This window comes from Schistocerca serialis, chromosome 3, assembly GCF_023864345.2.
Source record: "Schistocerca serialis cubense isolate TAMUIC-IGC-003099 chromosome 3, iqSchSeri2.2, whole genome shotgun sequence".
NCBI classification, from domain to species: Eukaryota; Metazoa; Arthropoda; class Insecta; order Orthoptera; family Acrididae; genus Schistocerca; species Schistocerca serialis.
The window spans coordinates 161,292,164-161,317,639 of NC_064640.1; the positions used below are offsets into that span (position 1 = coordinate 161,292,164).

Consider the following 25,476-nt stretch of genomic DNA (forward strand, 5'->3'; position numbering starts at 1 on the left):
CTACACAAATGAAGAAGTGGTTGTGGTTATTATTCCGAAAGTATTAGTGTTCTGAAAGGGTGTGGTGATGTGATCTATTTAATTTGTTGAAATGTGTTGCTCACAGAGGCAGAGGGAAAGAGAAATCATAATGTCTTCCCTTCTTAATATTTTTACACCAAATTTTGATCACATTCAAATTATTCTCCATTGACCTCAACACACTTCTTCAAACAATCCTTCCATTGTTCAAAACTGATTTTAAATTCACTTATCGGGATGTTCTTTATGCCTTCCAGTGATAGTTGTTTTATCTCCACCACAGTGGCAAAGCACTTTCCTATCATATCCCTTTTTAATCTGGGGAACAAAAAGGAATCACAGGGAGCAAGATCCGGTGAGTAGGAGGGGTGGGGCTGTTGGACAATCAGTGTCGCGCCAGTTTTTGGGCGATGCGGGCCAGCAAGTTGCCATTATGGCCTGTGTGCCAAAGGTCTGCCCTTTCCTTCCAGATATTCTCCCTCAGTCTTTCCAAAACATCCAACTAGAACTCCTGGTTGACAGTTTGACCCAGGGAATGAACTCCACGTGCACAACACCTCTGCAATCGAAGAAACAAATGAGCATCGTCTTGTTTGAATTCACTTGGTGAGCTTTTCTGGGACAATGAGAGCCACTTGTCTTCCGCAGGCTTGATTGCTGCTTTGTTTCAGGGTTGTATCCATAGCACCACGATTCATCACCAGTAATCACCTTGGAAAAAAAAATTCAGGGTCGTCTTTGAGCTGATTTTGAAGCTCAAAACATGGCTGAAGTCACCGCTCCCTTTGCTCGAATGTGAGAAGGCAAGGGATAAATTTGGCTGCAATCCTACTCGTGCAAATCTTATGATAAAATCCTCTAAATTGAACTCCATGATATTCCACACTTCTCGCAGAGTTGATAAATGGTTCATCTACGATCTTCACGAATGAGGGCATTGATTTTGTTGATATTTTCGTCACTTGTAGACGTTGAGGGTCATCCTGAATGGGCTTCATCTTAAATTGAAATTTGTCCATTTTTAAAACATGAAAACCTCTCAGACTCTGGTTTTACTTAATGCAGCATCCCCATAAGCAGTCTTAAACATTACAATAGTTTCCGCAACCGATTTCTCCAAGAGGAAACAAAATTTCAACAAGTTGCTATCACGTTTTCACTGAACCCAAAAAAGCTGTCTTACTACAAAAACTGTCACGGGTGAACCCATGTACTCAGTGACACAACTTAGCACACTGACTCGCGTGGCATGACCGTAACAGACACCTTGTCGATCAGTGGGTTTCCCCACTCTCTGTGCCCACTGAAGCCAATTCCCATTACTTTTGGGTCCCCCCCCTCATGTAAACAAATTACCTCTGTCCTCCAACAAAGCAAGCAAGTTCACCATTTCTGCAGATAACGCAACCATTGTGACAGACAGTAAAACATCCACTGACTCAATGTTTAATGCCAACCAGTTATTTTCACGTGTTCTGAACTGGGTCACGTAAATTTGCTAGCAATGGACCTCGGCAAAAACAATTACATTGTTTCACTCTGATCACAAAAGCCCACAGAAGTTTAATATTGCATGTCAGAGCCAGCAGATACAGAGGGCATACTGTTTGAAATTCTTAGGCACCCATGTATCATTCTTAACTGGGAACACCACATCCTCCAAACCTTGAAAAGGGTTAACTCAGCATCATTTACCATCTGGATAATCTCCAAAATCAGTGTCTCCAAATCTGCATATTTTGGCTACTTACGTTTGCTGATGGGTTACAGAACCATCATCTGGGGGCAGTTTGCTGCTTTTGAAAAGTATCTTTTCCATTCAGTAAAAGGTTGTCAGAGTTGTGTATGGAGTGCTTCCAAGAACCTCACATTGTAATCTTTTTAAGTATGTAGGGATATTAACCACTGCCTCACAATCTCTCTCCAGCCATGACATCTATGCTCCACAAACCTAGTCATTGTGAAACAGATAAGGCTTACCAACATCACAACACAAGAAGGAAATTTTGACCTGAAGAATTGTTCTTTGGTGCAAAAATATGTTAAATACATTGTCCAGACACATTGTGAACACTGCCTGTGTTAGACATCAATGTGCAATAATCACTAACTGGCAGCATTAGTAGTGGAGGGCGTATAAAGCATGTCGGGGATGTGGAAAACAATATGGTCATCGTAATGTGCAAACAGAGTGATATATTTGATGTCCAAAATGGTATGATCATTAGCACTCAGGCTCAGGTTGCGAGCACTCGTGAAATGGCCAAGTTTGTGAATGGCTGATGTGCCACCATGGTTAAAGCATAGAATGCATGATAAAATGGCCTATCCAAAACCAGTGCTGAGGCAACTTTGGTGAACCATGGGCCGTAGATGATGGGGTGAACAACAGCTGTGGAGACATAGGGGGTGCAAATAGACATGCAAAAGTTGAGCGACTGACCACCCAGATGAACCAAGGTGCTACCAACACTCTCTCCTCGATGACCGTTCAGCTGCATATGGGCCTACTCAGCAGGCGCCTTGTTTATGCATCCATGCTGACTGCTGTTTGTCAATGACAAAGGCTGTAATTTGTACACCAATACCAAAACTGGACATCGATTAAATGGTAACAGGTGGACTTGTCAGATGAATCACAGTTTATGCTCCATCAGACTTATGGGCATTGGCGTGTATGTCCCTGCAACAATTGTTGGAAGGTTCCAGGTGGGAGGAGGAAATGTTATGGTCTGGGGAATGTGTTTGTGGCATTTCCTGGCTGATACCATCATTCTGGAGGGCACAGTAGATCAACAAGAGTACGCACCTACTCCTAAGGACCATGTCCACCCCTACATTTAGTTCATTTCCTTCTCAGCATGATAAATTCTACCATGTGGATAGTGCAATGTGTCAAACCACTAGCAGATACATGCATGGTTCAAAGGGCACTAGGATGAGTCTACCGTGCTCCCCTGGCCACCAAACTCCCCAGATTGAAACCCAATCAAGAATGTGTGGGACCGCCTCAACTGAGAAACTTAGCATATGTGGCCATGGTACTGGAATCGTTGTGGCACCACATCCCTGTTAGTACCTTCCAGAGCCTCAATGATGTATTCCTGCATGCCTGTCAGTGGTCCGTGCTGCAAAAGGTGGTTATTCAGGCTTTTGAGAGGTGGTCACTTTGTGAGTGGACTATGTATACTAGGTGTACGAAAGTATCCGGACACCCCCAAAAACATACGTTTTTCATATTAGGTGCATTGTGCTGCTGCCTACTGCCAGGCACTCCATATCAGCGACCTCAAGAGTCATTAGACATTGTGAGAGAGCAGAATGGGGCACTCTGGGGAACTCGCAGACTTCGAACATGGTCAGGTGATTGGGTGTCACTTGTGTCGTATGTCTGTATGCAATATTTCCACACTCCTAAACATCCCTAGGTCCACTGATTCCGGTGTGATAGTGAAGTGGAAATGTGAAAGGACACATACAACACAAAAGCATACAGGCTGACCTTGTCTGTTGGCTGACAGAGGCCGCCGACAGTTGGAGAGGGTTGTAACGTGTAATAGGCAGACACCTATCCAGACCATCACACAGGAACTCCAAACTGCATCAGGATCCACTGCAAGTACTATGACAGTTAGGCAGGAGATGAGAAAACTTGGATTTCATGGCCGAGAAGCTGCTGGAGTGATGAATCATGCATTACTGATTTAGGGTGCCATGATCTTGTAAGTCATCTTCAGCCAGGTGTCTAGATACTTTTGATCAGATTTTGTATATTAGCAAAAAAATCTTCAATTCATTTCCAGCTAATATTAAGTTCATATGAGGCAATAAGCAATTATTTAAAAGTAAGCTAAAGGGGTTTTTGCTTGAAAAGTTTCTGTTCTCTAGGTTAGCCCTGTAACTGAGATGCATCAGACAATTGTCTTTTCCTGTTTGTGTCTCTTGCTTAGACCTTATAAATCATTTACATGTGTTCTGTAAGTCTAAAAATGGTCTTTGTACTTTTTAAATCGCTCTGTGTTTAAATAATGACATATATATTATAACTTGTGTATGTGATTGTTAATTAGCATTTATTGGTTTTTATGGTTGTAAACAGGGTTAGGAAAACTTTAAAACCTGCGAAAATGATAGCTCCAATAAGCAAGATGCAAGAAACCTGAGAAGAGATGTGAGAAAAATAGGGTGGCACTACAATGTTATTTCAGGAAGTTGTAATTGTTCAACAGAACCTAGTGCTTTAACATGATTTGCTTATTAAGAGAGCCTAACGGTCATGGGTGTGAGCTTTCCAAGATTTCGGTTTCCTTTCAAATATTCAGGATTTTCCACCTTGCAGCTGACTATGTGAAGTCGCTTATGCAGTTTGAGTCCTATGACACATTTGTATACAACAATACTAACGATAAATGTCAGTGGATTATTGTTCCCATAGCTTTATCTCTGTATTCAAGAACATCAACCCAAACTAGGATCAGAAATTTAAAAAAAAAAAGACTGTTTACTTGCAAAAGTCTTGCAATTGACAGAACAAAATCTGGAAAAATGGGAGAGAATAATGTTTATTGTTAAGTCCAAAACATTGGCTTGCCATTTGCAGAAAATATGCATTGCTTATGTTGGTCTCTTGGTCTGGACATAACGCCTGTCATTAGGGAAATGACAAAATTCATATAATTCGGATTCCACCTGTAACTAATAGTGTGATAACTTCAGTAATTTCTGCATTGTCAGTTTGCATTACCACATTTTATGACTTTGATCAAGTATGCATGGTATGCAGCACAATATGCAGAATGATGGCCATTACCATTTCTAACTCCATCCCACTTCTGTGTAAATAAAACTATTAATTACTGTGAAGTGCCTGATTCCATTAATTTTTATTATATGAGGTGTGCCTGGTGTAATGAATGTTTCTTTTTGTCATACAATACACTTCACATTTTTGTGCTGACTGCAGAGAATAAACAAGGAACTGTTTCATTGTCAGCAAAACATACATTATTCAAAAATTATAAGAAATGTGCTACAGGAATTGTTATAAAACATTTAATGTCAGCACAGAAAACTCTCAATTGGTAGAAGTCATCATAATTTAACATCATACACTGCCTTGATTTTCTTTCTTCTCCTAGTCACTTGTGTAGCAATTAAATCTCTGTAACAGTTCAGCTGTCCATATGAACTGCAAACTGTTCATATCCTCTTGGTCACTGCTGCATTTGTGTATTCACATACTGGGCAAGAAGGGCGGTACAAATCACTGTTCAAAGTGGTTCTTCATGTAGCAGAAATGGGTTACCTTAACAGTTCTTTTAAAAAAATACTTGCAGCGTGTTTTAGCAGCTAAACCATTGACAGTGCATTCCTGTTGGTGTATTCTTCCTCCATGAAAAATTTCAGGGTAAGTTTCGAAGTATTGGATTGGACGATTCCCTTGTCACTGGATAAACACTAATTTCACTAAATGAAGACTCACCACCACAGGTGACTGTTATGACAAATACCATCAGAATTATTCATTTTTATACTCTTGATAAACACATCATAAGCCTAAAAACCAATGTTGCAAACACAAGCCACTAATACATAACATTAAGAGTCCTGCTGATCCGCTGAAGACATATGAAGCCAGAGCATTGCTTTTGCTGTTGGCGTGTGGCCAGCACCCCCAGTTGTCAGTTGCTGATTACTTGACACTGGGGGTGGCTGCTGCTGCTGCAGTGTAATGGCACCGTGTGGTTATCTGTTCTCGACAGTTTCTGATGTTGTCTCAAAAGCACCCAGCTTGAATTTCACATTGATTGGATACTGTTCTGACTTCATTTGTCACCTAAATCATAACTTTACATTTGTCTGCGATTACATCAGGCAAAATCTAGTTAAGGCCCCATTTTATGACAATTTACCACAATTTTTTGGATTGAAGCTGTTAAATATCTTTGAAAAATACACAGTTGTCGTGATAGGTCAAATAGAGGTGCACTAACAGTGAACTCATCTATTTAGTAAAAACAAGGTAGCCAATTAAAATACAATACATGTTGTGTTCTAGGTCATGAAAGAGGACGGACATTCTTCTTATTCTGTTTGGCCCGTTCTGCACTCAGTGTGTGAAGTAACATTTGCCTACAACCGTAGGTGTATTCTTTAGCATACAACAACTTAAAATATATTTATGACCAAGTTGGTGCATATTATCTGCTGGTCGCATTTACAAGAAAGCTGTGCCTAGTATTGTCACACTTGTCAATAGGGTGACATCTGTTTTCTCCCCCCACGAAAATTGTTTTGAGAATTTGTCTTAAGTTTTTAAATGTTTGCCTTAAATATTATAAACAGCATCTCATCCATTGTTTGGTGTTATCTGTAACCCCACTGCCAAGCAATGTAGCACAGTTGGTAAGACACTGGACTCTTATTTAGGGGAGCAAATATAGCTTGAAATATTAGCCTACCATATCAGATTTATGTTTGTTCCAATTTTTCCACACCAATTAGGGAGGGTATAAGAATGGCTTTCCACAGGACAGGACCAGAACTGTCCTACTTTATAGTCCTTTTGAACTAGAACACAACAGCACGAGCAACGTGGAGTTACTCTTAACATTTAGTTTGTCCATCCTTTCTATGATTCATTTTTATCTCTCTTCTGCTGATTGTGTTCAATTTTTGGATCTGAATGTGGAGGACTCTTCATTTCTAATTACCAAATGGCACTGAATAGGTAACATGCAGATAGTTAAGAATATAAAAAATTATTTCTCTTGTATACTAAATACTAGTGCACGTGGTTAAGTCTTAAAACAGTAGTCTAGAAGTTCAGGTTTCTGTAAAGTCTTTATCTCTACAACTGCACTGTAGTTTCCCTTCCACCTCAAATTCTAAGGTATTATCAGTCTGAGGTCAGTGAGCTGGTTTGCATATGGAGATAGCAATGTTCAAACTGCTCAACTTTTATATTGAATATGACAGTTATTCCACTTGGTTACCACAAGAGTCAGTTCATAATTTGTTACTTTTGGGAGTGGTATATTTATTAACTTACTCTCATGAGTCTATTAACATTTGTCCGTTTGTATGTGGAGTATGACTACTGTAATTGTAGACAAGCTATTGTACAATAGCTACGCTTTCACTATAACAAAGAAAGAAAATATATGCATTATTTGAAAAGGTTAATCACATTGAAAAACCAAAATTTTACAACGTAATGGAATGTCTTAAAGATAAATTCCAGAGACAAGTTAATACTCAGTCAGGTATCTCTCCGTGTTGCCACACATTTTGCTTTATGGTATCTCCCTGCGTTACAGTGTAAGATCACATTTTAATTTATGAAACTGTTCAGCAGCAGCAAAGGTCTCATTAAACTTCGTAAGTTAAAGTTGTTGGTTAGAATAATTAATATGTATTAATGTTTTACAGATACTATTACTACAGATTGAATCCAGACACCACTGGTAACATTTCAGAGGTTCTTCTTGGATTTTTGCTGAGTGTTTTGCTCTAAGGAACCCTTGGTCTCTGGTGGCTCATTAGAGTAATTGCATTTCTTTTGGCAACAGTGGACTGTTTTTGGTGGCCCTGTTCCATGACCTGTTCAATCAGCAGACATGACAGCAATGGACTGGTTCTTCTGGGGCCATGTGAAGAGCCCAGATTACAAAACTCCAGGTGATATGTACCTTGGACTTCATCCTATCACAGCCACAGTAATAATATGCCATGATCATGATCATGATGGAAGACGTTTTGAACAACACTGGTAAGGGAACAGGTCTGCATTTGTAATTTACAGTTCTGTACACTTACAAAACAGATTAAATGGGCTGTGATAAATGTGTTTCATCTGAGGGTGATTGTGTTACTCTGCTCTGTTGCAGATTTGGCGATTGTATATTACAGGCTTTCCCTCCACTGTTGTCACAATATTTTTATAGGAACAAAGGCAATTAGGCTAACAAATCAAATAAATCATAATTACAGGATTACTTCATAATGGGCCACTTGAGACAAAATGTCTCTTATACCAAAATACTTGAAAAAATCTCTCTGAACGAACTCTGAAATTTTGTCAATGGAGTTAGGGTTCACCCTGCATAATTTGTGTTATGGACACTCAGATATTGTTTGTGACGAAAATAATCGTGTTACAGGAACAAAACTTAAAAAAACTCGAGCCGGTAAGCCTCGAAAAGTGAAAGAAGACTTGTGTCGTATCCAAAGTTCAAATGTTAGTTCCACTCTTATGACGCAGAAGCTGCCTCTACACAATGAAAAGAGGTGAGATCCATGTTTTATTAAAATCCTGCTAACCATCTGTTTACATAATTGCACTGATCAAATGTTCCTTTGGTTCCTTTGGTTCTTTGTAGAATATTTTACACAGTATGAATGAAAGGGCTCGTCACTGGTGTAATATCCTACTATATTTTTTATTTATTTCACAAAACAGTTCTTGCTTGTTACGTTGTCATTGGGTACAAAAATAAATTTGTGGAACAGTGAAATTTTTGTAGGGTCAAAGATTTAAAATTAGTGCATGTACAGATTATCTCTGGTATCAGAGATGAAAATTGTTCCTTCTTTTGCATTCCATCTGCTTAAAGGAGGCCATTGTTAAAAGATGCAATATGAATTAGCACATCACACCTGCAAAGGAAAAAAAGATGGACTACCTTGACATGGTACAAATTAATAAACATATCACACCCTAGCAACAAATGTGAGGAAAGTCGAAAAACGGTGATTTTATTTAGTTAATGAAAATTACGTATGAAGTGCTCCAACATGCACATGTTTTGTGTTTTTGAGCTGTCAGTGTTCATGCTGGGGTGCAATATGACCATTTGTCAAGCTTAGTGCTAAATGATCAGGTGCAGTTCCCTTACTTGTTGCTGCTGTCTGTATAATACCATCTGGGCCATGTTGTACTGACTATGCAAATGTAGATGAGATGTGGCTCAAATTCAAAGATATAGTAGCAACAGCAATTGAGAGATTCATACCTCATAAATTGGTAAGAGATGGAACTGATCCCCCGTGGTACACAAAACACTTCCGAACGCTGTTGCAGAGGTAACGGAAAAAGCATACGAAGTTCAGAAGAACGCGAAATCCTGAAGATTGGCTAAAATTTACAGACGCGCAAAATTTGGCTAAAATTTACAGACGCGCAAAATTTGGCTAAAATTTACAGACGCGCAAAATTTGGCACGGACTTCAATGCGAGATGCCTTTAATAGGTTCCACAACGAAACATTGTCTCGAAATTTGGTAGAAAATCCGAAGAAATTCTGGTCGTATGTAAAGTACACAAGCGGCAAGACGCAGTCAATACCTTTGCTGCGCAGTACCGATGTTACTGTTACCGACGACTGTGCCCCTAAAGCGGAGTTATTGAACGCAGTTTTCCGAAATTCCTTCACCAGGGAAGATGAATGGAATATTCCAGAATTTGAAACACGAACAGCTGCTAGCATGAGTTTGTTAGAAGTAGATACCTTAGGGGTTGCAAAGCAACTCAAATCGCTTGATACGGGCAGGTCTTCAGGTCCAGATTGTATACCGATTAGGTTCCTTTCAGATTACGCTAATACAATAGCTCCCTACTCAGCACTCATATACAACCGCTCGCTCACCAATAGATCTGTACCTACAGATTGGAAAATTGCGCAGGTCGCACCAGCGTTTAAGAAGGGTAGTAGGAGTAATCCACCTAACTACAGACCTATATCATTGATGTCGGTTTGCAGTAGGGTTTCTGAGCATATACTGTATTCAAACATTATGAATCACCTCGAAGGGAACGATCTATTGATACGTAATCAGCATGGTTTCAGAAAACATCGTTCTTGTGCAACGCAGCTAGCTCTTTATTCGCACGAAGTAATGGCCGCTATCGACAGGGGATCTCAAGTTGATTCCGTATTTCTGGATTTCCGGAGGGCTTTTGACACCGCTCCTCACAAGCGACTTCTAATCAAGCTGCGGGCCTATGGGGTATCGTCTCAGTTGTGCGACTGGATTCGTGATTTCCTGTCAGGAAGGTCGCAGTTCGTAGTAATACACGGCAAATCATCGAGTAAAACTGAAGTGATATCAGGTGTTCCCCAGGTGTTCCCCAGGGAAGCGTCCTGGGACCTCTGGTGTTCCTGATCTATATAAATGACCTGGGTGACAATCTGAGCAGTTCTCTTAGGTTGTTCGCAGATGATGCTGTAATTTACCATCTAGTAAGGTCATCCGAAGACCAGTATCAGTTGCAAAGCGATTTAGAAAAGATTGCTGTATGGTATCGCAGGTGGCAGTTGATGCTAAATAACGAAAAGTGTGAGGTGATCCACATGAGTTCCAAAAGAAATCCGTTGGAATTCGATTACTCGATAAATAGTACAATTCTCAAGGCTGTCAGTTCAACTAAGTACCTGGGTGTTAAAATTACGAACAACTTCAGTTGGAAAGACCACATAGATAATACGAGGTGCATTCAAGTTCTAAGGCCTCCGATTTTTTTTCTCCGGACTGGAAAGAGATAGAAACATGCGCATTGTTTTAAAATGAAGCCGCGTTCATTGTCAATACATCCCAGAGATGGCAGCACCGTACGGCAGATGGAATTTTACCTCCAGCGGCGAGAATGAGAACTGTTTTAAATACTTAAAATGACGACGTTTTCCTTACTTGAACAGCGTGCAATCGTTGGTTTTCTGAATTTGTGATGTGTGAAACCAATTGAAATTAGACAGTTGAGGTAGACATGTGGTGATGGAGTTATGGATGTGTCGAAAGTGCGTTTGTGGGTGCGACAGTTTAATGAAGGCAGAACATCGTGTGACAACAAACCGAAACAACCTCGGGCTCGCACAAGCCAGTCTGACGACATGATCGAGAAAGTGGAGAGAATTGTTTTGGGGGATCGCCGAATGACTGTTGAACAGATCGCCTCCAGAGTTGGCATTTCTTTGGGTTCTGTGCACACAGTCCTGCATGACGACCTGAAAATGCGAAAAGTGTCATCCAGGTGGGTGCCACGAATGCTGACGGACAACCACACGGCTGCCTGTGTGGCATGTTGCCAAGCAATGTTGATGTGCAACGACAGCATGAATGGGACTTTCTTTTCGTCGATTGTGACAATGGATGAGACGTGGATGCCATTTTTCAATCCAGAAACAAAGCGCCAGTCAGCTCAATGGAAGCACACAGATTCACTGCCACCAAAAAAATTTCGGGTAACCGCCAATGCTGAAAAAATGATGGTGTCCATGTTCTGGGACAGCGTGGGCGTAATCCTTACCCATTGCGTTCCAAAGGGCACTACAGTAAAAGGTGCATCCTACGAAAATGTTTTGAAGAGCAAATTCCTTCCTGCACTGCAACAAAAACGTTCGGGAAGGGCTGCGCGTGTGCTGTTTCACCAAGACAACGCACCCGCACATCGAGCTAACGTTACACAACAGTTTCTTCGTGATAACAACTTTGAAGTGATTCCTCATGCTCCCTACTCACCTAACCTGGCTCCTAGTGACTTTTGGCTTTTTCCAACAATGAAAGACACTCTCCGTGGCCGCACATTCACCAGCCGTGCTGCTATTGCCTCAGCGATTTTCTAGTGGTTAAAACAGACTCCTAAAGAAGCCTTCGCCGCTGCCATGGAATCATGGCGTCAGTGTTGTGAAAAATGTGAACGTCTGCAGGGCGATTACATCGAGAAGTAACACCAGTTTCATCGATTTCGGGTGAGTAGTCAATTAGAAAAAAAATCGGAGGCCTTAGAACTTGAATGCACCTCGTATTGTGGGGAAGGCGAGCCAAAGGTTGCATTTCATTGGCAGGACACTTAGAAGATGCAACAAGTCCGCTATAGAGACAGCTTACACTACACTTGTTTGTCCTCTGTTAGAATATTGCTGCGCGGTGTGGGATCCTTACCAGGTGGGATTGACGGAGGACATCGAAAGGGTGCAAAAAAGGGCAGCTTGTTTTGTATTATCACATAGTAGGGGAGAGAGTGTGGCAGATATGATACGTCAATTGGGATGGAAATCATTACAGCAAAGACGTTTTTCGTCGCGGCGAGATCTATTTACGAAATTTCAGTCACCAACTTTCTCTTCCGAATGCGAAAATATTTTGTTGAGCCCAACCTACATAGGTAGGAATGATCATCAAAATAAAATAAGAGAAATCAGAGCTCGAACAGAAAGGTTTAGGTGTTCGTTTTTCCAGTGCACTGTTCGGGAGTGGAATGGTAGAGATTGTGGTTCGACGAACCCTCTGCCAAGCACTTAAATGTGAATTGCAGAGTAGTCATGTAGTAGTAGATGTAGATGTAAATTTCCCCTCTTACTCATATGCTCCACTTACTCCTTTTTCAGTTAGAAGGCAAGAGAAATTGTACTATCACAGCTGCTTCTCTTACCTACTTACTGTCACTAGTGTATGTTATGTATTTGTAATTTAGGACCAGTTAAAGATAATCTTACCTTGTTCTACCACTCCCTTGGAACGTGCCACAAAAGTTTATCATTCAGTTTATTTTCTTCCAAGAACAATTGTCATAATTTGTTGTATAGTTCATCAGTTAATGTGTCATATATTTTATCTTAGTTCAATAATCTTACATCACATTTTCACTGAAGTAATGTCTTTATTTATTCGTAAATCAAACTTTAGCTATTTTCACCTTTGGAAATCCAGATTCACTATAGCTACACTAGTCTAAAATCTTTGATCCTACAAAAATTTGACTGCACCACATATTTATCTTCATATCTGATCATGGCATATCAGCCAAAAACCAAAATATTGTGCAATATTATACTAGTGTTCTGTGTTTTCATTCATAATTCATGTAATTGATGTTAACTGGTGTAATAAATACTTTATGGCAATTAGCTAAAACCATTAATTTCAGTAAATAGTTTAAATATTAAGTAAATAAGTTGTTAAGTCTTTCTTATTTTCTCCCCCTGTGTTTCCTCCTGTCATGGGTATACTTGTTTAAAGTCTACACTTAAACCCATACCGTCTTGCATTCAGTACAAAAGTACATAAATAATTACATCTATAATGTTAAAATATCCTTAAACGTTGGTATCTGACTCTTTATACCTGCCTATGCAAGCAGCGTGCACACAATTGTGTGTAGAGTTACTGACCTTTCACGTTGCCTTGTGGTTCTTGTTGTACACCTTCAGAAATCTTGTTTAGTAACCCATAGGTTCATATTAAGTAATGACGTAATATCACAGCATAGTTGCCCGCATCTCGTGGTCGTGCGGTAGCGTTCTCGCTTCCCACGCCCGGGTTCCCGGGTTCGATTCCCGGCGGGGTCAGGGATTTTCTCTGCCTCGTGATGGCTGGGTGTTGTGTGCTGTCCTTAGGTTAGTTAGGTTTAAGTAGTTCTAAGTTCTAGGGGACTGATGACCATCGATGTTAAGTCCCATAGTGCTCAGAGCCATTTGAACCATTTTTCACAGCATAGTTAACTTCTTCTATTTAGTATTTTAATAGAAATGGGGGGGAAAAATTCAAAACATTTCTAAACTATTTCCTAGATGTTTTCAGCAGAACTTTTCCCCTCAACCCTGGCGACAAGAAGTGGCCGATAAAATAAATTGGATTATACCACAAATATATCTTTGTGAGAGAGGCTGTGAAAAGTTTGGCAGGTATGAGGGGAAGCCAGTGACCACCTGAAGCTGCGAGAAGGTCCATGAGACTTGATAAATCGATATGTAGTGCACTATTCACAAAAGGTGTGTTAATTTCCTAGTCCAACACACAGTTTGGACTTGTCATCCATAGACAACATGTCTGCTAGGAGAGATGACATTCAATTCACCCAAGTATAGTGCAGAATATAACATCTTTACCTATGTTTGTATTTGCCACATGTATAATGTTATTAAGGCACTGAAACTAGTCTGTGATTTATTCTGTTTGGGGGAGGAATGACAGCTATTTCTAAAGATGACTGCAAAAAAGTTTCGAACATGAAAGTAGCGGTAGGTTAGAGGTATTAGTTGTAATGGAGAGTATTTTGAAGAGGATAAGGTTGTTTTGTTAACAATTTGAAACAAGAAGTCCTGTTTGAACTTAATCACTGTCTGATAACAAAGAGAGGCCCGAGCCTGTTACACTTTTACTCTATATCAGATAAGCAGACTTCAGACGTAGACCAATGACTGAAGACTCTGGAGACTTAAACACTGGTATCTGAACTCGGGGGAGAAAAGGCTCCTTGCAGTGGCCTTCTATTGGTGTGGGGTATGGCAGTGGCAGTGCCAATACGAGGGGACGAGTCCCTCAGGCAGCTTGTTGTTGGAGAAAACAGTCGCTTGTGGCTGCCTCTCGCAGTAACCTACATAACCACTATTGCCAATTTTTTGTAGCAGAATAATGCTCCCTACATGGTACTGGTTACTGATGATACAACATTCACATGCATCATAACTCGAATTTTCCACTACAGCTTGTTCAAAGTGGCCTACTTGTGTTTCCAAATCCCTTACTTTATGCAACACCACATTGTTTTCTTCTTGCATAACTTTTATAATTTGATTATTGCAAATCACTTTTCACCACTTATCTTAAAAAAAAAAAATGCACAGAGAGCCGCAGCAAACAAGTCTTCAGTCTGATGACGATGATGATGACGAGGACGACAAGTCGTCATACATTGTGCATATAAACAAATAACTTGCTCCGATTGGTCTAGACAGTGTGCTAGCTACTTTTGTATTTAATTGAATTTAACTGTTTTTACTTCCACAGTAAATAGTAGATGAGGGGGAAGTTGAGCTGTGCATTGGTAAAACAGTCGTAAAATAAAACGCCAAATTAACGTAAACACGTTTGAAGCTTAATATCGGGTATCAAAAATATTGAATTGAGTGTATACTGCTGAAGATATTTTCTGAACCAAATAATAAACAGTTTATACTGGATGAAGTTTTATGCTTCTTAGTTACAGAAAAACTCCTAATATTACTGTTAATATGAATGAACAAAAGGACCCATGAGACAACAGAAAGAAAAATTATGATTCTGATTAATTAGTCTGAAGATTGGCTTTGGTCATTGGTGCAAGTGATAAAACCATGTGAAGAATTGCTAAGATAAATGCATGTTTTAAATCATTAAAGCAAAGGGAAGTGATTTTTGAAGGTTACAATGTAAATAAAATTGTACACTGTTGCTTGTAATGGTAACTCAGGAATAAACTATCTGGCTATCCAAAGCAATTCAAATATATCTTCATTATCATCCGCATTTTTCTTATTTGTCAGGTTTGCACTAAAGCAGCCTATTACAGTTTCAACCCATTGTCCTCAATATTCCCACAGCTCTTTTTTATTGAGTGTTGTAGTGTTATATTTGCTTTGGAATCCTTGACTGTAGCATTCAGAGGATGTGTCTGTGTCGTCGTCGTCATCATCGTCTCCCTCCCCCCCCCCCTCCCCACCTCCCCTCCAGGTCACTTAATATGGTTGTATATTATTTCCCCATTATTTGGTAGCACACCTAGGTCTTTCCTTATGGAATCATTTCTGACTTGGTATTAATCTGAGAGGAATATGTTTTCAGAAGTTTGTATGTGCTACTGACACTAGAACTATGACCCATACATAAACATAGGAACTGTTTTTCCGGTTTAGAGACTGTCCACAATGCTTAAGATGGTGGGTTTCTTCCTTGAGCAACCGCGTGACTTTTTTTGATAAGCAAAATACTGAGAGTAAGCCTACTAAAATAACTGTTACCTTTTGTAAAACTATTGTTGCAGCTTTTATTAATAATTCTTTCACTCTATTATTAAGTGTTCAAAGTATATCAAGTAACTTTTCTGACCACCAAGGGGTCTCAATAAAATTGGAGCTGCAATGCTGTATCACCACTGACAAGCCAAAAATTACGTACAAGCCTTTAATTAAAGAACCCAAAAATTTAAAATTGTTTATCATGTGTCATGGATCCTGGAAGGATGTGTTCAGTGAGGATGATACTAACATGAAAGCAAAAATATTTATTCACACAGTGGCCCATTATTTTAATATTGCCTTACCCCTTAAAAAAACAAGTAACTGCTAACATAAATAAGTCAGTTGATAAGCTGTGGATTATAAAGGGAATAATCACCTCCAGTGCTACAAAAAGGAAACTATATGCAAAAAGCAAAGCAACAGATGATCCCAGTTTTCATATATTTTATAAAAAATACAGATACACTTGGGCAAGTTATAAATAAAGCTAAGAAAATGGCAAATAATAATGATATAAAAAAACACTAAGAGCATAGGTACAGTTACTTGTGATGTTAGAGGCACTCTTGGAACTAGAGGTTTTAAAGAAGGTCCAGATCATCTAATGCACAATGGGACTAAAATATCAGATGGAAAGGAGGTAAGTGCAACTTTTAACAAGCATTGCTTCTAATTTTTCATCACAGATTACTTCAGTTGCACTGTACACAGGCACTTGCAATATGTGGTTTCAGTCATACCTCAGTAACAGGAGGCAGGTGGTTGAATTCTCAAACAAAGACTACATTAGAGTTCTGTTCAATGAAACTGATTGTGATGTCACTCAAGTTTCAGTCCTAGGGCCTTTACTTTTTCTGCTATTTATCAATGACCTACCTCGGAATCTGCCTAACACTGTACCTATATTGTCTGCAGATGACACACATCTCCTTTTTTATAATCCATCTGTCTAGGTTGTTAAGGAATTTATAACAGATTCTATCAACAGACTAAATTTTTGGGTTCACAAAAACACCTGCTCAGCTGTGGTGAGTGACGGAAGAGTAAATATCCAGAGTGCAACCCCCAGTCTCGGTGTCTGACTAGTACCCTCTAGTGTTAGTGTCCGTCCAGTGGCTTGGTGGCTGGGAGTACATCTGTTTGACCCTCAGCTCGTCAGTGTTATGGCTGTACCTCCAGGCAGGTGTCCCAGTAAGAATGACAGGTGTGTGAAACCCACACTACAGTGGATGACAACTCAATGATCTGCTAGTTTGATGTTCAGCCTGCATGGCCAGCCAGTATTTTTATGCACACACTGGGGTGGGCTTTCTGAGTGGTCATCACAGGTGTCCCATATGCCACTTGCTGCAACGCCATTGAAGAGTCCCAGGTACGGTAACTTCATTGGTCATTGACTGGACAGTCATGTTGCGGCTCATAGGCCGATGGTGTGGCGTAATGCTGTATTGGTATGGTATGGCAAATAATAAGAGTGTAGCAATGGTTCCTTGCTCTGGTTCACTGCATTAAATTCTTCTTCACTTACAAGAATTCAGCCCTCCAAATTCTTCACTGTGGTTGATCCAGGAACTAGTAAAATTGTATGCAGTTAATTTTAGACACAGCCTATTTAGTCTTTTGCTAATGCTATTTACAGGAGTTCACTTGCAGCTTTTCAACAGCTGAGCTGCTTCATCATCAGTGCCGACACAATTGGTAGTTTGAAGGTGAAAGGTCAGCAGGGATGGGATCTGTGAGAGACTATACTTGAGGTAGCAGTAGATGGTGTCTATTATCAACCACATTAGAGTCCAACTGAGGTGGAGGTTTCCAATGTGATGAGTCGGTGTTGATGCTCCTTATGGTACTGCTTTACATGCCCAAATAGTTGGCCTATCAGAATCCAACCATCCTGGGTGGCTAGCTTTTGGTTCAAGGAACCAAGAAATGTCGAATACAGGGTAGCATTCATGTGGCTCAGGTTTTCTCCAGGAAGAATTTTGAAAGGAATTTGGGTAGATAGCATTGTGAATACGTGATATTAGAGGATATGGTTCTGTTAATGGTGGCAGGTAACAAAAAAGTGGGACTAATCATGACTGATGCCATTGATTATTAGACCTCGACCTCATCCTTGTAACTCTAACCGTTGCTTGTTTCTTAACACTAGAACACCCAGTGGAGTTCTCCATATAGCTGTGTATAGTAAAACACATATTTATTACAAGGTAAAAGGATAATTAATGAATAGCTAAGCAATTCTATGATGATAAAATTTAATACCTATTGTTGGGTGATGTAAAAGTGGACACTGAAAATGTAACTAATATTATGTACCATTAATGCAGTTTCACGTATTTTTGTATGGCATAACATAAAAATAAAATTTATCGTGTTCAAATAAAAATTTGCCCACTTAATTATTATACATGAAAAAATAATAAAAGCAACATTAAAGACAATAGATACGAAATATCATTACATTTTGTAAAAACTTTAGTGGTCACTTCACCTCCACTGGGCATTCCAGTGGACACTTCAAAGCTGGGCGTTCTGGTATTAAGTGCCAAGGTTGTTGCAGGAACAGATGATGATTACCGGGTATGCCAGTGAGAGGAGTCAGTTTGAGCCTAACCCCTGTGGAAGTATTTTATTTTACACATCACATCCCAAGGACACTTACACCTCGGTTTTTCTGTGCAAAACAGATTGAGCTCTCAAAACCCTCATATCGATTGTATCAGCTTTATGGGGCATAATATTACTTGCTTGGCCTTACACTGTAGCAGTTCAAGGATAGAAAGTAGTGTGCTGGACTTAGTCATGCGCCCTCAATAATACAAACTACTTCAGAGCACTCTATACTACCAAGTAAGAGTGGATGACAGCACTCGAACTGTGACACCCACTGTATGTACGTAATCAATATTTGTACCCGAATCTATAACTGGTTCCATCCTGGATGATATCAGAATTACCCTTATGGTAATACCTTGGCAAGAAGCCATCCTCTTGTGTTGCCAGTGATGTCGGGTGTGTAATAGTTCAAATCTTAGAGTGTGTCATTTAACACTGACTTGTTCTAAATAAAGAGCTGCAACTCCTCAAAAACGTCATCCAGTTGGTGTTTTTCATATTTCACTGCCGAGGCAGCGAAGTCTGTCCTTAATGTCCATTCATGGTTAGCCCATATCGCATCAAATTGCTGGGTGAAGAGTACACCACTACCCAAAGGACGTACCTTAAGGGTCCCTGCCATCCCATAGCTTCTAACAAGGCTCCATTCTGAGTGTAACTATTTTCTTATAGCGCCACCTTTCCTGTAGGTTTAAGAGTTTTGCATTTATCACAGGTCTTCAAATGTGTCATGTAATGCCAACTACAGAATGCCATAAGGAAAGCCCAATTTTGGACCCTCCAATAACTTCCAGTATACTGCTTTCAATACATGTGCAATACACCAAAGTGATAAGAGTAGGGAGCTGTAACTTTATATTGACCAAATACGTATCTTTGATCACCTGATAAAGCCCCTTGTATTATGTGATGAATTTATTTAGCTTTCCTTTCAGAACGGAAGGGTTGATCACCACTACCTACTGCCTGTCACGGTAATTGGACAGCTTTGTTGCCTCTTTTGTGCACATTCTTGCTGCTCTAGGTCTTATTTTATAATGACCTAGTGCCAAATCCCTCAAAGTCTTTTACTGAAATTACATACAGCTGACAAATCTTCACTATGGTGTGGTTTACTCAGTTTGGTGTGAAGTGATTTTCTCTCCATGAATTGCCACATTCAGTGATAATTCCATACTTTGGCACGTTTGAGTTAGTCTGCTACCACATATGGTTGTAGAACATTCCAGTCAGTATGGTGCCTATGCACATAACATTGTCCCTATGGTACTGTGCACTCACTACATCCTCTCATTTGCTTGCAGATTCAGTGCACTCAACAACTACTTTAGAATCTGTAAAAGTCAATATAAAAGTTTCATCAGCTTGTACATAAAGTTTGTTCTTTGATTGTTTATCATGTCTCCAATGGCCCAAACTTAAAGATCCAGTGGTTAACTATTATCTGAGCTACCATACCTGTTCGCTGATGTGGCACAGCAATCACAAATCCATATCGCCATCAGTGATCAATTATAGTCAAAACACATCAATTACCTGCTGGTGTATGTGTCAAGAACCCAAGAATATCCATACCAATCATATGGAATGGTTTGTTGCTCTCTGATAATGTCTACAATGAAATTGATCATGATTAAGCTCAGCTCTTTGCACACGGGTTAGTTTTTCACATGTTGCTCTAAGTCCTATTTGAGTGTTTTCCATCAATAATGTTCTGTGGTGTATCAATCAGTAGTTTGTCAACCTGCTTAGGTAGAATTGTAGGATTGTCTCAAGACTTCACCGTGTAAACTCACAGGCAACAACTATACATCGTCCATACTTTGTTTCTACAAAACTCCATCTTCAGCACAGAACTGAGCATGTGTTACAAACTGCTGACAGTCTGTCAGCAGCCTGTTCCTTTCGCCGCTCATATGTAGAAATGCCAGCACATTCCACTGCGCTTATCCTACAACTCAGTCTGTTGGCATTACCATGCATTTTCCCATTTCAAAATAAAATTCACTGAACTGTAAAGTCCATCGAATCAAATGGCTAGTTGGATTTTCAGGGTCCATCGGCCATTTGATAACTTTGATACTCTTGGCATATAAGTGACAACAGAAGTACTTGGTACCATAAATCGGACTAAGCAGCTCCTTGGCTGTGGTTGAGTAGTTATTTCCTGCCTTATTTAGTTGCCTGGAAGCATAGGCTATCAGGTTCTCTGCTCCATCTCTCTCTTTCCGTAGCAGGTGTAGGAAATTGTAGCATAACAATATTAGATGTCGCAAATTCAGGCACAGCTTGTATGAGCCAGGGGTATGTTTGCACACCAGCCCGACTAATAACATGGCTTAAATAGCAAACTTCATTGAACACAAAATGACACTTTTTAAACTAAGTGTCAATTGTGCCACTTGTAATTGACTAAAGATGTCCCACTTGCTCTTGGATGTCCTTGGAAAATAGTGTAATGTCATCAAGTATACCATACATTGCTTTGGTTTCAGGATTCGTAGCACCCCAGCTAACAGGCCAAACATTCTTCAGTCTGACTGTGATTTTGCTGTATTGGTAATGATCAGATGGAACTGTAAATGCATACTTCGGTTGACCCTCCAATGCTACCACCAATTGATGGTTCCCACTTCTCAACTCCTTGATGATAAACTGCCTAATGTTATTTAAAGTTTCTGTGATGTTTGGCATTGGGTATGCACCTGTGACCATACATTTATTTTATGTTGATAGTCATAACGGAATCTATATGTCATAATTTCATCTGAGCTGTTTTTGGTAGAGTTACCACTGGCACCCCATACACGCTGGTTCTCTTTTCTATTATTAGTAAATTCCTCCATCACCAGTTGTTGTTGGTGTGGAATTGGGTATGGTTTTCCATACACTGATGGTTCATTTCCAGTGGGAATCCTACAATGCATTGTTGGCATAGCTGGCAGTGGTCTGAGAAGGTTAAACAACTGTGTATTCCACTAACAATATATCAATCTATACCCTATCACTTCCTTGCAAATGTGACACTTTTTCTTTGCTATAATTAAATCAGCAGACCGTCCCAGCAGACAGCATTTTATACAGAAACCTCTATCCAACTCTTCTTCCCCCTGCACCTGTAGGTTGGCTATCAGTGCACATTGTGACAGCTTCACTTCCATGCATCCAAAATTATCCACACTGGTAGGCACTACCTGGCTTTTGTCAGCCTGCCGCACATGTGGTAAACTATGGCATATGAAACACTGTGCCCTGTCGAACTCATATTCTGCCAGCTGTACACAAAGTATTGACAGGCAAATCTGCTCTTACATCTATGCAGACTAACTTTCCTGTACCTTTTGGTATTTTATCCTGCGAGTTAATCTAGGGAATGATGCATGCAGTTTAGCATTCCAGTTTTTCTAACAGTGAAACCAAAACGGAATGATGTGTTGTACAGCTGTACTATGCTCCATTCCAGTTAAATTTTGGCATGACGCTTACTCTGAAAATCCAGTCCAAGTATGTCGTAGCTATTCCCAAGTAGAAGTAGTACTTCACAAGTCTGGAAGATTTTCCCTCCTATTTGGAATTTCATCGGTGTCAAACTGAACAAATGAGTACTACACCCATCTAGGTCTATTACTCTGCAATAAGGTGGGTTCAAATTCCTTACACAAAGTACTCGTTCACACACTCTATCTCTCACACACTCTATCTCTCACACACTCTATCTCTCACACACTCTATCTCTCACACACTCTATCTCTCACACACTCTATCTCTCACACACTCTATCTCTCACACACTCTATCTCTCACACACTCTATCTCTCACACACTCTATCTCTCACACACTCTATCTCTCACACACTCTATCTCTCACACACTCTATCTCTCACACACTCTATCTCTCACACACTCTATCTCTCACACACTCTATCTCTCACACACTCTATCTCTCACACACTCTATCTCTCACACACTCTATCTCTCACACACTCTATCTCTCACACACTCTATCTCTCACACACTCTATCTCTCACACACTCTATCTCTCACACACTCTATCTCTCACACACTCTATCTCTCACACACTCTATCTCTCACACACTCTATCTCTCACACACTCTCTCTCTCACACACTCTCTCTCTCACACACACTCTCTCTCTCTCACACACACACTCTCTCTCTCTCACACACACACTCTCTCTCTCTCACACACACACTCTCTCTCTCTCACACACACACTCTCTCTCTCTCACACACACACTCTCTCTCTCTCACACACACACACACACTCTCTCTCTCACACACACACACACACTCTCTCTCTCACACACACACACACACACTCTCTCTCTCACACACACACACACACACACACACACACACACACACACACACACACACACACACACACACAGAGCTGGTTAAGCAGTAATCATTCTTGGTATCTAGTTTGCTTACATGTCCCACTCTGATGTATCCTAAAATTTTGACTAACATGACCAGGCTGATTGCACCTTGGTTTGCAATCCACTTAAAACTGTAGGATCCCCTATAAATGGCTGTAAGTCAGTTCAAAGGTTGGAGAAAGGCAATGATATACCACCTTCTGCAGGACCATTCCTAGTGAAGTACTGTGTTTTTCAAACCAACCTTTTGACTCATGATTGCTTTAGACAAAGATACTCTTATTCAAAGTTTAGTGTGATTTTGTAAAGGCTAATCTACCAACAAGCACATAATTTGCCTGGAATCTGCTATCAGAACAACCTTCACTTCCCACGAAGATCTATATCCCACACCAAACCTGTGAAAAGCCTATGACAGTGTGTGGTAGCATCATATTCTTACTGCTCGACATGTGCACCTTCCTAGTTTCTATCCAGAATTTTTTCTTTTGTGGGGTCTTCTGTGTTCAAATAAGTGTGTGTTACAATCTTTCCCACACATAGAAAAAATGAGAATCATTAGGCCCCATTCTCAATGTAACCCTTTCTTACAGTGTCTGCTTCCCTGTAGGCTTAAGACTTTTGCATTTATTACAGTTCTTCAAATGCTTCACAGGATGCCAAATATAGTAAGATGTCATAAGGAAACACCAATCTTGGGCTTTTACCAGAGCTCGCAATATACTAGTTCCAAAACAGGTGGAATGCACTTCTGCCATCACTGAAATGTCCTTGCAGACCTGGATCTTTATTTGCATAATGAATTGCTTCAGGAAGTATAAACATACTACACCCTATGATTAGTTTTTGATGCTAAGATAACATGGCTACCTCAATATGCCAGCCCAGCTGAAACAGAAGTGGCAGCCAAAACTTAATGATCTATGCTGCCTCAGCAACCATATCTTGGAGCACCAATCAGTCCACCCTTTTGATACTTCATAAAGTTCTCATACTATTCCATTTTGAGTGTTGTATAGCCTGGTATATGGATCAGCAGCTCCATTGGTGCCACACCTTTAAGATCGAGTACCTCACTGTGGGATCAGATTATCAAGTTTCCAGTGTATTTCTGGATCGTCCCTGTATGTAGCCTGATAGAGGTAGGGATAACTCCTTTACGGATTAATCAGCTCCAACTATTACTTAATGATGATGCTGCCCATGTATGTAGCCTCAAAGACCATGCAAATCACTATATTCTCTTTCCAGGTAAAAGGGCATTGCCATCACAAAAATTCCCTTAGTCTGGGGTTCTGACATCAGCCCATCTACAGTACATCCTATCTGAAGTACATGTGACCCCTCTAAACCCTCTCTCATGAACACCCTCTTGGAGGATCCATTTCCACAACTTCATCTAGATCTGTCTTGTAGGTTAAAATATGTAACAGAGACATTTAGTCTTTGGCAACTGTTTTTGCGGTGCCCATTGAATTAGAGTCTGGAAATTATTTATACTGATGAATCATCACTAGCAACACTCCATACCACAGACATTTAATATGTTCATTGCAGAATTGGCAGCTATTATGAGAGTTCTTCATATGTTTGTGTCCTCTCAAAGAGGTTTTTCCTAATTTGCAGTGACTTTCCGAACAGCCAGCACCCCAAATAATGGATGTTACAGCTGTCCATTTCATTTCTCTGAGAGGAATTATTTTGATTCGATGCTTCCAGGATGGATGGACCTAGTGGTTTCACCCCTTAAACCCATTAATCCATTCCAACAAAGTGAAATATTTTGTGCATAAAAAACGTGTCAAAAATTTTAAGCAGTCCCTTGGTTGTATAAGAATTTATGATGGTGTTTTTAATTAAAGCTAATTGTCAAAGTTGAAAATGATAAGAGGGAATATTAGGCGTAACATCCCATCGACATAGAGGTCATTAGAGATGGAGCCCAAGCTCGGATTATGTTGAGGATGGGGAAGGAATTCGGTCATGCCCTTCCAAAGGACTATCCCAACAACTGCCTGGAACAATTTAGGGAAATCACAGTAAACCTAGATCTGAATGGCAGGATGCGGGTTTGAACCATTTTCCTCCTGAATGAGAGTCCAGAGTATGCTACCCACTGTGTTGAAAATGTTGTCCTTTGGAAGGTATTAGGTGGCTGTGAGCTGAACACAAGGAAAAAAGTATTTCATTTGACTGTTAAAGACAGTGGTGATTTACAAAGTGGGATGCAGAGGAACATTTCGGTCACTTCACTAACCCTAGAATACAGGAAGAGAAAGTTACAAACTTTTAATCAATTTGAAAACAAGATTTGAATGTTTGGATGAAATAAGAAAATTAATTAGAATTTAAATGCTTATCAAATGAACTAAAACAGGTAATTAGACAGAATTGTATTTGAGATAAAGGGAATAAATTCTAGTTGGAAGACATGGTATGGGAGCAGTAGATACAAATGTTTCTAGTTGGTGTGACATTCTGAAGCTTGACCTGAGCTTGAGATTTTCCCAACTGTGCTGTACTTTGCCAGAGTCGTTAGTTGTGCCGAAATATTGCACTGATGGTTACCTTATTGGTCTTAACTTCGACCATTGTTCATTGGGGAGATTAGCTTTATGGTTTTATTAGTTTTTTTAGTATGTTTTCTGCCAGTTATAGCA

At 40.0% G+C, this 25,476-nt stretch overlaps 1 protein-coding gene across 1 annotated transcript in view; it reads left to right on the plus strand.

Annotated features, from left to right (window-relative positions):
• LOC126470727 (protein ovarian tumor locus-like) overlaps positions 1-8,314 on the plus strand; it is a 257,945-nt gene extending 249,631 nt beyond the window's left edge. Inside the window, exon 10 of the mRNA XM_050098731.1 lies at positions 8,184-8,314. Within this exon, the coding sequence (XP_049954688.1) occupies positions 8,184-8,314 (131 nt within the window). The remainder of the gene's footprint in view (positions 1-8,183) is intronic.
• Positions 8,315-25,476: the final 17,162 nt, after the last annotated feature.